The following is a 13,736-nucleotide window of genomic DNA, read 5'->3' on the forward strand; positions in this document are numbered from 1 at the left end:
CCTACCGATCCTTGACTTCGGCGATGTAATTTACAAAATAGCCTCCAACACTCTACTCAGCAAATTGGATGTAGTCTATCACAGTGCCATCCGTTTTGTCTCCAAAGCCCCATACACTACCCACCACTGTGACCTGTACGCTCTTGTTGGCTGGTCCTCACTACATGTTCGTCGTCAAACCCACTGGCTCCAGGCCATCTATAAATCACTGCTAGGCAAATCCCCGCCTTATCTTAGCTCATTGGTCACCATAGCAGCACCCACCCGTAGTCTGCGCTCCAGCAGGTATATCTCACTGGTCATTCCCAAAGCCAACACCTCCTTTGGCCGCCATTCCTTCCAGTTCTCTGCTGCCAATGACTGGAACGAATTGCAAAAATCTCTGAAGCTGGAGACTCTTATCTCCCTCAATAACTTTAAGCATCAGTTGTCAGAGCACCTTACCGATCACTGCACCTGTACACAGCCCATCCGAAATTAGCCCACCCAACTACCTCATCCCTATATTGTTATTTATTTTGCTATTTTGCACCCCAGTATCTCTATTTGCACATAATCTCTTGCACATCTAGCATTCCAGTGTTAATACTATTGTAATTATTCTGCACTATAGCCTATTTATTGCCTTACCTCCATAACTTGCTACATTTGCACACACTGTATATATATTTTCTGTTGTATTTCTGACTTTATGTTTTTTTTTACCCCATATGTAACTCTGTGTTGTTTTTATTGCACTACTTTGCTTTATCTTGGCCAGGTCGCAGTTGTAAATGAGAACCTGTTCTCAACTGGCTTACCTGGTTAAATAAAGGTGAAATAAATAAATAAAAAAAAGTTAAGAGGAAGCTTCTCACTGTATCCAACCTACCAGGGTGTTTACAAACACTACAAGAACAAGATCATCCACATGTATTGTTCACATGTTTACTAATAGTGTAGAACTTTGTTCTAAAGCTGTGTCTGTACCCATTGGATGCAGTGATCACAATATAGTGGCTATATCCAGGAAAGACAAAGTTGCAAAAGCTGGGCCTAAAATAATGTATAAGAGATCATACAAAAGATTTTGCTATGAATCTTATGTGGATGATATAAAAAATTTGATTAATAAGGTGCATCCAGACGCTGCTTCTTCCAATTATTTATAAACATGCACCTGTTAAGAAACTGACTGTTAGAACTGTTAAGGCTCCATGGATTGATGAGGAATTGAAAAACTGTGTGGTTGAACGAGATGAGGCAAAAGGAGTGGCTAATAAGTCTGGCTGACTTACTACAAATTGAGAAATTATGTGACTAAACTCAACAAAAAGAAGAAGAAACTGTATTATGAAGCAAAGATCAATTATATAAAAAACTTTGGAGTACTTTAAATGAAATGATGGGCAGAAAGACAAATTCAACTCCACCTTTCATCGAATCAGATGACTTATTCATCACAAAACCATTTGATGTTGCCAATTATTTTAATGATTACTTAATTGGCAAGGTGGGCAAACTTAGGCAGGAAATGCCAGCAATGAACACTGAGCCATCGTATTCATGCATAAAAAAAACAAATAATTAAAGAAAAGCATTGCAAGTTTGAATTTTGTAAAGTTAGCGTGGGAGAGGTCACATTTTTTTTGTTATCGATCAATAATGACAAACCACCCGGCATTGACAACTTAGATGGAAAGCTACTGAGCATGGTAGCTGACTCTATAGCCATTCCTATCTGTCGTATCTTTAATCTGAGCCTAGAAGTAAGTATTTGTCCTCAGGCCTGGTGGGAAGCCAAAGTCATTCCTCTACCCCAGAGTGGTAAAGCGGTCTTTACTGGTTCAAACAGCAGAACTCTCAGTGTGCTGCCAACTCTAAGCAAACTGTTGGAAATATTGTGTTTGACCAAATACAATGCTATTTCTCTGTAAACAAATTAACAACAGACTTTCAGCATGCTTAATGAGAAGGGCACTCAACATGTACTGCACTGACACAAATGACTGATGATTGGTTGAAAGAAATTGATAATAAGAACATTGTGGGAGCTGTACAGTTAGACTTCAGTGCAGCCTTTGATATTAAAAAAACATATGTGTTATGGCTTTTCAACCTCTGCCATATTGTGGATTCAGAGCTATTTATCTAATATAACTCAGAGGGTTTTCTTTAAAGGAAGCTTCTCTAATGTCAAACATGTATAGTGTGGTGTACCGCAGGGCAGCTCTCTAGGCCTCTACTCTTTTCCATTTTTACCAATGGCTTGCCACTGGCATTAAACAAAGCATGTGTGTCCATGTATGCTGATGATTCAACCATATACGCATCAGCAACCACAGCTAATGAAGTCACTGAAATCCTTAACAAAGAGTTGCAGTCTGTTTTGGAATGGGTGGCCAGTAATAAACTGGTCCTGAACATCTCTAAAGCTAAGAGCATTGTATTTGGTACAAATCATTCCCTAAGTTCTAGACCTCAGCTGAATCTGGCAATAAATGGTGTGGCTGTTGAACAAGTTGAGGAAACTAAATTAGTTCGTGTTACCTTAGATTGTAAACTGTCATGGTCAAAACATATAGATTAAATGGTTGTAAAGATGGGGAGAGGTCTATCCATAATAAAGAGATGCTCTGCTTTTTTAACACCACACTCCACAAAGCAAGTCCTGCAGGCTCTAGTTTAATCTTATCTTGATTATTGTCTAGTCATATGGTCAAGTGCTTCAAAGAAAGACATAGTTAAGCTGCAGCTGGCCCAGAACAGAGTGTCACATCTTGCTCTTCATTGTAAGCAGAGGGCTAATATTCATACTATGCATGCCAGTCTCTCTTGGCTAAGAGTTGAGGAAAGACTGACTGCGTCACTTCTTGTTTTTGTAAGAAACATTAATGTGTTGGAAATTCCAAATTGTTTGCATAGTCAACTTACACACAGCACTGACACACACACGTACCCCACCAGACATGCCACCAGGGGTCTTTTCACAGTCCCCAGGTCCAGAAAAAATTCAAGGAAATGTACAGTATTATACAGAGCCATGAGTGCATGGAACTCCCTTCCATCATATATAGCGCAAGTGAACAGCAAATATAAATAAAGCAACACCTCACGGCACAACGCCTCTCCCCCATGTGACCTACTTGTTGTGTGTATGTTCTGATAAGTATGTGTAACTGATAGATGCACACACACAAACTACATGTTCATGTTTTTAAATGTATGTCAATTGTATGTAAGTCTTTTGTCTGTAATGTATTTTTCGTTATGTGTCAGACCCCTGTAAGACTAGCTGTCGCCATTGGCATCGGCTAATGATGTGGATGTTGATTAAGGCAGCCCCCCGCACCTCTCTGATTCAGAGGGTTTGGGTTAAATGTGGAAGACAAATTTCAGTTACAGGCACATCCACCCTGTTACAGTAGGACTGTACAAGACCAATAAAATGTTTTGGACATTAACTAGTGTTTTCAATGTTGGCTAGAGACTACAGAGAATAGATTTAGTTATGGATTTCACTTTTCATTTCTGGAAGTTATACCCTCAAGTGCTCGTTCCTCTCTGGAATGAAAGAGAAACACTGGGCTTGTTTGATTGGTAAGGCGAAAGCAACCGACTGTAGACGAAAGTCGAGGAGTGAAGACGGGGGAGGTTCATCTGTGACAGCCGACAGTCGGATACTGATGTGGTTTTCCAACAGCAAAGCTCAGTACAACAAGTCGATGTTGCCATTGTTTATAATAAACATTTCTCCAACCCCCATATCACAAATTGAAAATATATATGTGTGTACATTGTACAATCAATTGGTGAGAGAGAGAGAGACTTATATCACATTAATTTGTACACATCCACTGTATACATGAATTGTGGCAAAGTTGTTTTTTGATTCAGTCACATCTTTGGTCAGGTTCGTGTGGGTCAAACAAAAACACCCTAATGATTGGTTGACAATAGAGCCTCCCACAATGCAGGTGATGGCTGCAGGATGAAGTTGTGGTGGTCCCATTAGGGGGGGATGGAATGTAGGAGCATCATCACAGAGGGGTTGACCCAGGAGTGGCAACATGAGTGGGAGAGAGAACAGCTGGGAGGCATATTTTCTCTATCCAGAATTCTGTGAGGAGGGTCAGTAGGTATAGCTGGGGAGTGAAAGGAGGGATGGGGTTCTGTTGACAAGGCTGAGGTTGGGTCATGAGGTTGAGTTGTGGGGAGGTAGAGACTGTGAAGCATGTCCTGTTGCAAGCAGTATGCTGAGGATAGGATCACTTTTTCTGTGAGTTGGCTGAGTTATAACCACATGTTCGCTTTTAACAATTTTGGGCTCAAATGAGAGGCAGAGCGAAATAGCAAGGAAGCTGTTGTCGTTTGCTACGGGTGTGAGGCTATTAGATATTTAAATGTGTAATTCGCACTCCGACCTGAAAAAGGTAGAAAAACGCAAGTCTAGTCTGCCGGAAACGCACAAGAAGAAGAAGAAGAAGAAGAAGGAGAGTCCCGGAACGAAAGAAGCGGTTGCTATGGCCGACATGTTTCCATGTCAACAATAAATGGACCTAGCTTCTGCTGAAAAGCTAGCCAGAGGTAAGTAGCTAGCTAGCTAGGTTATCTACCAGTTAGCTATTTAGTTAACTTGCTATCCATAATCAAGTAGAATTCACAGAAGAATGGCTCATAACGCCGTGCAATGTTTGCAACTCTTTCATTAACTTGAAGCATTGCATTGCAACTAAGAGAACGTTAGTGAGAAGGCAAGACAACAACCTACACAAGCCACAAGATAACTAGCTACAGGACAGTACAGCTACTGTAGGCAGATACTTTAGTAAGATGTCTTGTTAGGTAGCTACCTGTCAAAGTTTGCTGTCATAGCTAACGTTACACGTATAAAGACTAACGTTACAAGCTAGCTAGCTAACGTTAGCTAGTCAACCCTGTGGATACCTTTCACCCATTTTTGATAATTGGCAAAATATGCATGACATGTCACTTTCCTGGCCATAGTGACCTACCCTGCAGTCACTACATTCCTTGCTTGTGTTGTCATGGGTAGAAGTAAACAAATACGAAGTGAGCAGGACTAGGAGGGTCTCTTTAGCTCAGCCTTTGCTCATAGTTAGTACTTGACAAACATTTCAGCCTTTGCTCATAGTTAGTACTTGACAAACATTGTGGCAACATATAGCTATATTTTAACCTGCCAAATAAACAAGAAGGCTATGCTTCCATTCAAATATGAGTGTGTTTTCTCTGCAGGAGAGGGGAATGGCAGAGACAACAGAGAGCAAGAAAGAGGAGGCCGATTACAAGAGGCTCCACAGCTTCCCACTCATCAGGGTGAGACAGATAGTCTTGCTGTGACACATATGTGGTTCACAAGTACAGGCTATGTGACCGTGGGTTTCGTGGAGTAAATGGTGAGTGTTGTAATGTATTGTTCTGATTTCTTCACAGCACACAGACATGCCAGAGGAGATGAGAGTGGAAACGATGGAACTGTGTGTCACAGCCTGTGAGAAGTTTGCCACCAACAATGAGGTCAGGATCATGATGATTGTGTGTGTGTGTGTGTCTGTCTGTACACTGTGCAAAGTGAGGCTTGATTATTACATTACATTCACTATTGCTTTAATCCACCCACTCATCTGACCCAGTAACTTTTTAAAACCAGGCCTGTATGTAATCCACCCACTCAGCCAGTCTGGCATTGTATCAGCCTGCCTCACCACTCATTCCAGCAACCCTGTGTGTCCATCTGGACTAGAACACTGGTTGTCGCTCTCTTCCTCAGTCTCTCTCTCCTCCTCCTCCCCTCTGTCTTTTACCCCCTCCATCACTTCCTCTCCTCTCTCATAGGCCCGATTCCAAACTGATCCTGCGTCCCTATCCTCAGGTGCTTGTTATGGATAAGTGTTTTACCCCAAGAGGGCTGGATGGAGTTTCAGCCATATTGCTGACTCCTATCCGTTTACTCTCAAATCCACAAGGGGGTGTTGACAAGGGCTTAGGGATAGGAGCCAGGGATTTGGTTTGGAATCGGACCAGACGGTCCAGTCATTATTGACCGGATCCCATAACTTTAAACATCTGTGCGTTTAACTCTGATTTTCACTAACATCATGCATTGATGACAAATAGTAGATTTGCATGAAAATGTAAGTTTACAGCTTTAGATTTGGTTTCTGTATCATCTCTAACCTCTCTCTCTCTCTCTCTCTCTCTCTCTCTCCCTCCATTTCAGAATGCAGCGAAGATGATCAAGGAGTCGATGGATAAAAAGTTTGGCAGCTCGTGGCACGTGGTGATCGGGGAGGGCTTTGGCTTCGAGGTGACACACGAGGTCAAGAACCTGCTCTACATGTTCTTTGGAGGCAGCCTGGCCGTGTGTGTGTGGAAGTGCGCCTAGCACACACACACACACACACACACACACACAACCTGGCTCCCCTCCCATCCACCCCTCCTCAGTCTGTCTCTACCTAACAAGTGTTTTTATATATGTATATACACATCCTGGATGATTCACCCATCTCTGAGCTATGCAGTCTTTTTAGTTGTTATTTACTGATTGTGTATGTGTGGTGGGATTGGGTGGGGGGGGTCTGTGTACATGTGCTTGCGTGCGTGTGTGATGTCCCTTACATCATTGATTGAATAGGCTCTCGTTCTTGATATATTGTATTCAATATCAGCATGTCACACTCTTGCCTTGTGTGTGCACCTACAGTATGAAAATGACCAAATTTTATTTGTATACGAATGTGATCATTTCTACAGAACGGTGTTCACTGCATGAAGGAGTCTGGTCTCTCTCCTACTATCCTATTGATGGAATTCAGTGGGGCTGAAACACTTGCACTCTCTTTCCCTATTACTTTCTGCTCTACTTCTTTAACTCGAGGCGGTGTGTGTGTGTGTGTGTGTGTGTGTGTGTGTGTGTGTGTGTGTGTGTGTGTGTGTGTGTGTGTGTGTGTGTGTGTGTGTGTGTGTGTGTGTGTGTGTGTGTGTGTTCTCATCAACATCACATGCTCACCTGTTTAAAAAATTTATCCAGCTCTGTGTCTTTCACACACAAACACACACTCTCTTCGTCTCTCTCATTGCTCTCAATTCACACTATCTCTCTCTGTTTCGCCAATCCTCTCTCTCTATAATCTTTTTTATCTCCTTCTATAGTAGTATACTCTTAGTCTTCATCTTTCAGACACAAGTCCCATACGTCACCCTTATCTGTGTCTCTACCTCTCCTATAACTGATAAGATAGCACAGGGACTTTTATATCCTCTCAATGTACTGTAAATACTTGAATGTGAAGATAGGATCTGATTTTGTATATGATCATCATTGGGCTTTTTATGAAAGAGCTTATTGTTGAAATAATAGTTATTTTCTGTCACGCCAATGTTACAAGAATGTCATGGCTGGGTGTCGTTGTTGTTATGAATTTGTATCATAACTGATGATATTACATTAGCTATTCTGACTCCCTAGGCATTGCATCTCAATGAATATCAACTAGGCATACAGTCTCATTGCCACATAGAAACCTTTACGTTGTCAACCGTGGATGCCACCAGGTTCCATAACACTGATGTGTTGTATTGTTGTTTTCACTTCAACACCGTGTGTTTGCATAAATTCATTGCACATTAAATTATTTCTGAAAGTGACAAAAATGTTTTAGTTTTTTCAAATCTTCTGATTGTGGGTGTTGTTTGTTGAAAGTGAATGACAGTATGTGGACCGGGGATTTATATATACAGTATGTCTCTAGTGTGTATTCACTATGAAGCAAATGGGATGAAACGGGGAGGGACCTACCTGAATTTGTCCAGTAAGAAACGTTTGGCTGTGGTGTGCGCTATTGAATTCACCCCTGTTGTGGACTAAGGAAAAAGGGAGGCAGCTGGAGGTCTAGGAAAGGCCAAAACCCTGCGGAGTTCCCTTTTAATTAGTCACCATGCTAACACTACAACCAAGGGGCAACCCGCCCTTTAAAATGCTACAACCAAGGGGCAACCCGCCCTTTACAACGCTACAACCAACAGGGCAACCCGCCCTTTAAAACGCTACAACCAACAGAGCAACCCGCCCTTTGATGGAATAGTTTCATATTATAGAAGGCAATTTACTGCTAGACCGTTGGTGGTCCTTATCTATAGGCCAAGCTCTGAAGTAAATACTTACATATAGCAAGGCACTTAACCCTAATTGCTCCTGTAAGTCCCTCTGGATAAGAGCGTCTGCTAAATTGTAAATGTAAATATTAAATGCAGGTTGTGTGTGAGCACAGCACTGACCCTGAAATTTGAGTTGCTCTGGGTGTGAGTGAACCTAAGCACGTCCTATCTCCTAGACTAGAGAACTAATGGTATACTTAAGCAATAAGGCCCGAGGAGGTGTGGTATATGGCCAATAAGGGCTGTTCTTATGCATGACACAACGCGAAGTGCCTGGACACAGCCCTTAGCCGTGGTATATTGACCACATATCACAAACCACCGAGGTGCCTTATTGCTATTATAAACGGGTTACCCAATGTAATTAGAGCAGTAAAAATCAATGTTTCGTCATACCCGTGGTATACGGTCTGATATACCACGGCTGTCAATCAGCATTCAGGGCTCGAACCACCCAGTTTATAATGCTCCATATTCCGCCTCACACTGTTATTGAGTGCAAGCAGTAAGAGTGGTTTTAAATCTGAGCTCTCTTTTCCTCTTCTTAATCATCCCAGATTCCCAGAACCCTCTAGTCTCTCTCTCGCTCTCCCTCTCCCTGAGTCATCCGTTTCCCTCATGTCTTCCTTTTTATTTTACACATGATCGAGGGATACTACAGTTTGTAATATAGTATTCTAAAGTATACTACAGGTTTACTACACTGAACAAAAATATAAACGCAACATGTAAAGTGTTGGTCCCATGTTTCATGAGCTGAAATAAAAAATCCCAGAAATTTTCCATACGCACAAAAAGCTTATTTCTCTCAACTTTGGTGCACAAATTTGTTTACATCCCTATTAGTGAACATTTCTCCTTCGCCAAGATAATCCATCCACCTGACAGGTGGCATATTAAGAAGCTGATTAAACAGCATGATCATTACTTGTGCTGGGGGACAATAAAAGGCCACTTTAAAATGTGCAGTTTTGTCACACAACACAATGCCACAGATGTCTCAAGTTTTACAATTGACATGCTGACTGCAGGAATGTCCACCATAGCTGTTGCCAGAGAATTGAATGTTCATTTTTCTACCATAAGCTGCATCCAACGTCGTTTTAGAGAATTTGGCAGTACGTCCAACCAGCCTCACAACTGCAGACCACGTGTAACCACGCCTGTCCAGGACCTCCACATCCGGCTTCTTCACCTGCGGGATCGTCTGAGGGGAAAAAACCCTTTTGTGGGGAAAAACTCATTCTGATTGGCTGGGCCTGGCTCCCCAGTGGGTGGGCCTACCCATGGCTGCACCCCTGCCCAGTCATGTGAGGGACTAATTTATTTATTTCAATTGACTGATTTCCTTATATGTAAAATATTTGAAATCGTTGCATGTTGCGTTTATATTTTCATTCAGTATATATAATTATATAGTAAGTACTGTAGTATTCTATAGTAAACTGTAGTATTTTTTCATGTTGGGGCCTCCCCCTCTTATTTTCACTCTACTTCCTCCATCCTCTCTCTCTCTCACCAACACACACAGTCTGACACACTGACACACACACACACTCTCTCTCTTCCTCTATAGCCAGTGACAGATTGTCCCAGTGGGAGACAGGGAGGATTAGCACTGCGCTATCCCAGAAACTGTTGCCTTGGAACAGAGAAAGCGAGAGAGGGATGGATTGATGGAGAGAAAGAGTCAGGGAGTTAAAGAAAAAATGCATTATGAGGGTGGGATGAAGACAAGGATGACAGTCTTTGGAATGCAGAGATGCAGGATAACACAGGGATTATTTAACTGTGTGTGCGTGTGTGTGGCTATGTGTGTGGAATCTGGATCAGTCATATCATGAAACATGAACACGTTAGCAGCACTATGTTTTGGTATTCCACGTGTACCCTCGTGCATTTCATTTCCCATGGATTATATATCCATTGGTAGCCAGTGAGTAACTGAACCACCAGCGCAACCCACAGATCTCTCTGCCGGCCCCGCCATCACTTCACCCACCATCTGTAACATGAAACACTCTCTCTCTCCCTCTCTCTCTCCCCCTCTCTCTCTCCCTCTCTCTCTCCCCCTCTCTCTCTCCCTCTCTCTCTCCCTCTCTCTCTCCCTCTCTCTCTCCCTCTTTTTCTCCCTCTCTTTCTCCCTCTCTCTCCCTCTATCTCTCTCTCTCTCTCTCCCTCTCTTTCTCCCTCTCTCTCTCCCTCTCTCTCTCCCTCTCTCTCTCCCTCTCTTTCTCCTGTCTCTTTCTCCTGTCTCTTCCTCTCTCTCTCTCAACACTGTATAAGTAAATCTGCCTAGTCTCTGAGGTGCAACAAATTAGTCAACTGCGTCAACGTTGTTATTGTACCATGCCTTTCTTTTTAGTCCAGATCTACACCTTACAGATTCACAGAGAATTCTGGGTCGTTTCCAAGCAACCTACATTAAGCTTTAACTGCTCTGAGGGAAAAAGGACAGGCTTTGAAGCTTTGATCTGTGTGTCTGCCTGTCTCTGTTTGTGTGTGTGTGTGTGTATGTGTGTGTGTACGTGTGTGTGTATGTGTGTGTGTGCATGCGTGCATGTGTCAGTGTCTGGAGGGAGGGAGGGCCTTGGTCAAAAGTAGTGCACTATATAGGGAATAGGGTGCCATTTGGGATGCAAACTCAGTAGACAGAGGGCTGGGGCTGGGGCTGTAGACTAATGAGGCTGAAAATAGAGAATGAGAGCCAGTCAATAGAGAATGAGAGCCAGTGGGTGACGACCCGTCAGAGTGTGTGAGTGTGTGTGTGTGTGTGTGTGTGTGTGTGTGTGTGTGTGTACAGTATATAAAGACTGAGAGGCAGTTCAAAGGCAGGGTGGGATGACGATCTGTCACAGCGTCTCCCACAAGACGACTATGCAGATTTAAGAGTTTATTCCCCCTGTCTGTTTCAGCCGCTTGGGTAGTGTGTGGTGTGTTTGTCACTCTGTGACCATGTCAGGGTCTGTCAAGTTCTTGTGTAATAAATCCCATCTGCAATTCAATCCAATTACGTATTACAATACGTATTTCCATTGCAACTATCTGGTGTTCACAGAAACATTGATCCTAAAATAAAGGGGTAATGGGTATGAATGTCCCTTCCTCACTGTAACATCCATCCAGGTCACTCTAACCTGGCTCCTCCCTCTGTTCTGTTTGAACTAACGTGACAACACAGATAACAGGATCACTATCAGCTGTCTGTCAGGGAGAGAAAGGGAAAAAAATTGACAAAACGACAAGATACTACAAATGTCATTTTGCCCCGTCACATTTATTAAGGAGTCAGAGAGAGAGAGGAAGAGAGAGAGAGGAAGAGAGAGAGAGAGAGAGAGAGAGAGAGAGAGAGAGAGAGAGAGAGAGAGAGAGAGAGAGAGAGAGAGAGAGAGAGAGAGAGAGAGAGAGAGAGAGAGAGAGAGAGAGAGTGTTACGGTCCGGCACTGTTGTTCCTGTCCCCGCTTGTTTTCCTTTTCCCTTTTTTCCCTGTGTGTGTTGTCTGTGTCTGTCTCCTCCCGCTGTGCAGCCCAGTCAGAGGATCTAGGTCAGGGGCGTGGCCATTCTCTCTCCTGCTCAGTTACATCCAGCTGCAGCTCATTGTCACCAATCAACCAGCAGTTATCTACCCGGGCTGGCCACCTCTCCAGCGCCAGTTCGTTCCTACACCACCTGTGGTAACTTGGCTCCAGTACAGCAATCTCAGTTTAGTTGTTACCCTCTCAGCATTATAGTTGTCTCTGCCACGTTTGTAACCTGTCTCTCCTTCGACCAGATCCCGTCTGTTCCTGCTGCCTGCCTGCCTGCCACTCCCACGCCGCAACCTGCTCATCTGTTGTCTGATATCCTCGTCATCCAGCTCTCAGTGCTACTGGCTCTCCACCCCACTCAGCTCCTACCCCGGTCTGAAGCTGCTCCACCCTGAACTACTTCTCTCTGCCAAAACACGCTGAATAAACAACATCTTAATTCACCCTCTTTGTCCGTGTGTCCGTCTCTGCGCCTGAGTCCCCACCCAGCCTAACAGAACGAACTGGCCAAACATGGACTCAGCAGAGATGCCACATGAAACAACGGGTGATGGCGTACAACGCGCCCTCCATTCACAGGGAATGTTATTGGATAACAACCAGCGGTTGTTGGATCAAGTATCTCAGCTCACCTCTCAGGTAGCTAACCTGGTAACACTCACTACTCTTCCTCCCTCTGCTTCTCCTCCGCCTGTTCCTCCTACAGTTGCTCCAGGCTCGGCTTTCGCTCCTGCCCTTCGGGAACCCCCTACAACCTCACCCGAACCTTTCACCGGGGACCTGAACAAATGCCGTGGTTTCCTGCTTCAGTGCCGCTTGGTGTTCCAACAGAAGCCCCTGTCTTTCTCCACGGAATCCTCAAAGGTACATTACGCTCTGGGGTTACTGAGGGGCAAAGCTTTGATTTGGGCAGAAGCGGCTTGTTCTACTCAGCAGATTGCCAGCCTGTCGTTTGACGATTTTTCCTCTCAATTGGAAATTGTGTTTGATCACCCGGACCATGCCGGGACCGCCACAAAGAGACTGTTGAAGCTACGACAGGGCACGGGTAGCGTGGCTGAATACGCCATTGATTTTTGGACCTTGGCAGCCGATTCCAAGTGGAATGACGAAGCTCTTCAGGGAGCGTTTGTTAACGGTTTGAGTGACACGATTAAGGATGAACTAGCTGTTCGTGATGAGCCTGCTAACCTTCATTTTCTCGTTTCCCTTGCTACACGAATAGACAACAGGCTACGGGAGAGGAGACAGGAGAGGGGCGGTCGGGTCCGCACCGCAGGCGGGGCCCCCTCGCTTTCTGCAACCCGAGCAACACCACCACTCGGACACTGCCCACACACCTCAGCGGATCCCTCCACGGAACTAGACGAGCCCATGCAGCTGGGCCGTGCTCGTCTGTCCCCTGCCGAAAAGGAACGGCGCATGCGGGCTGGTGAGTGCGTGTACTGTGGGGACCGCACTCATTTCCTGGTTAACTGTCCGGTTCGCCCAAAAGACAAAGCTCGCAGGTAAAAGTGGGCGACTTGCGAGTGCTACACCTGACTCAATGCCCACAGCACCCCCGTCTAGTTATCCCAGCTACAGTCCAGTTCAGGAATCTGTCTCTCCCATTAGCTGCTCTCATTGACTCTGGTGCTGAGGATAGTTTCCTTGACGTTAATCTGGTCACTCAGGCTGAGATCCCTGTTAAGCCCCTGCCTAAGCCTATAACAGTAACCGCTATAGACGGCCATCAGTTTGCCAACATCACCCACCAAACTGTCCCCGTTTCTCTCATGCTGTCCGGCAATCACAAAGAAACCATCCAGTTTAAAGTAGTCTCCTCCTCGGCCTCCCCTCTTATCCTCGGTTTCCCTTGGCTTAGCCTTCACAACCCCCCATATTGACTGGCAAAACCACAAAATACACAGTTGGAGCACTCACTGCCATTCTGCTTGCCTTGGGTCGGCTATTCCGCCCTCTGTAGGTTCCCCTGCTTCCCCTGTCAAACCCCCAGACCTCTCTTCAGTCCCTGAAGAGTACCTGGACCTGGCCGAGGTATTCAGT

General features: G+C 44.5%; 1 protein-coding gene across 1 annotated transcript; it reads left to right on the forward strand.

The window, feature by feature from the left end:
- The first annotated feature begins 4,200 nt into the window (after window positions 1-4,200).
- LOC121570591 (dynein axonemal light chain 4) lies at window positions 4,201-7,653 on the forward strand. The gene is made up of 4 exons (XM_041882058.2): window positions 4,201-4,566; window positions 5,239-5,319; window positions 5,437-5,520; window positions 6,224-7,653. Exons 2-4 carry the CDS (start codon window positions 5,248-5,250, stop codon window positions 6,386-6,388), a joined length of 321 nt encoding a protein of 106 aa, XP_041737992.1. The 5' UTR covers window positions 4,201-4,566; window positions 5,239-5,247; the 3' UTR covers window positions 6,389-7,653.
- The last annotated feature ends 6,083 nt before the right edge of the window (window positions 7,654-13,736 follow it).

The sequence above is a fragment of the Coregonus clupeaformis genome, chromosome 7 (genome assembly GCF_020615455.1).
Source record: "Coregonus clupeaformis isolate EN_2021a chromosome 7, ASM2061545v1, whole genome shotgun sequence".
Taxonomy (NCBI): domain Eukaryota; kingdom Metazoa; phylum Chordata; class Actinopteri; order Salmoniformes; family Salmonidae; genus Coregonus; species Coregonus clupeaformis.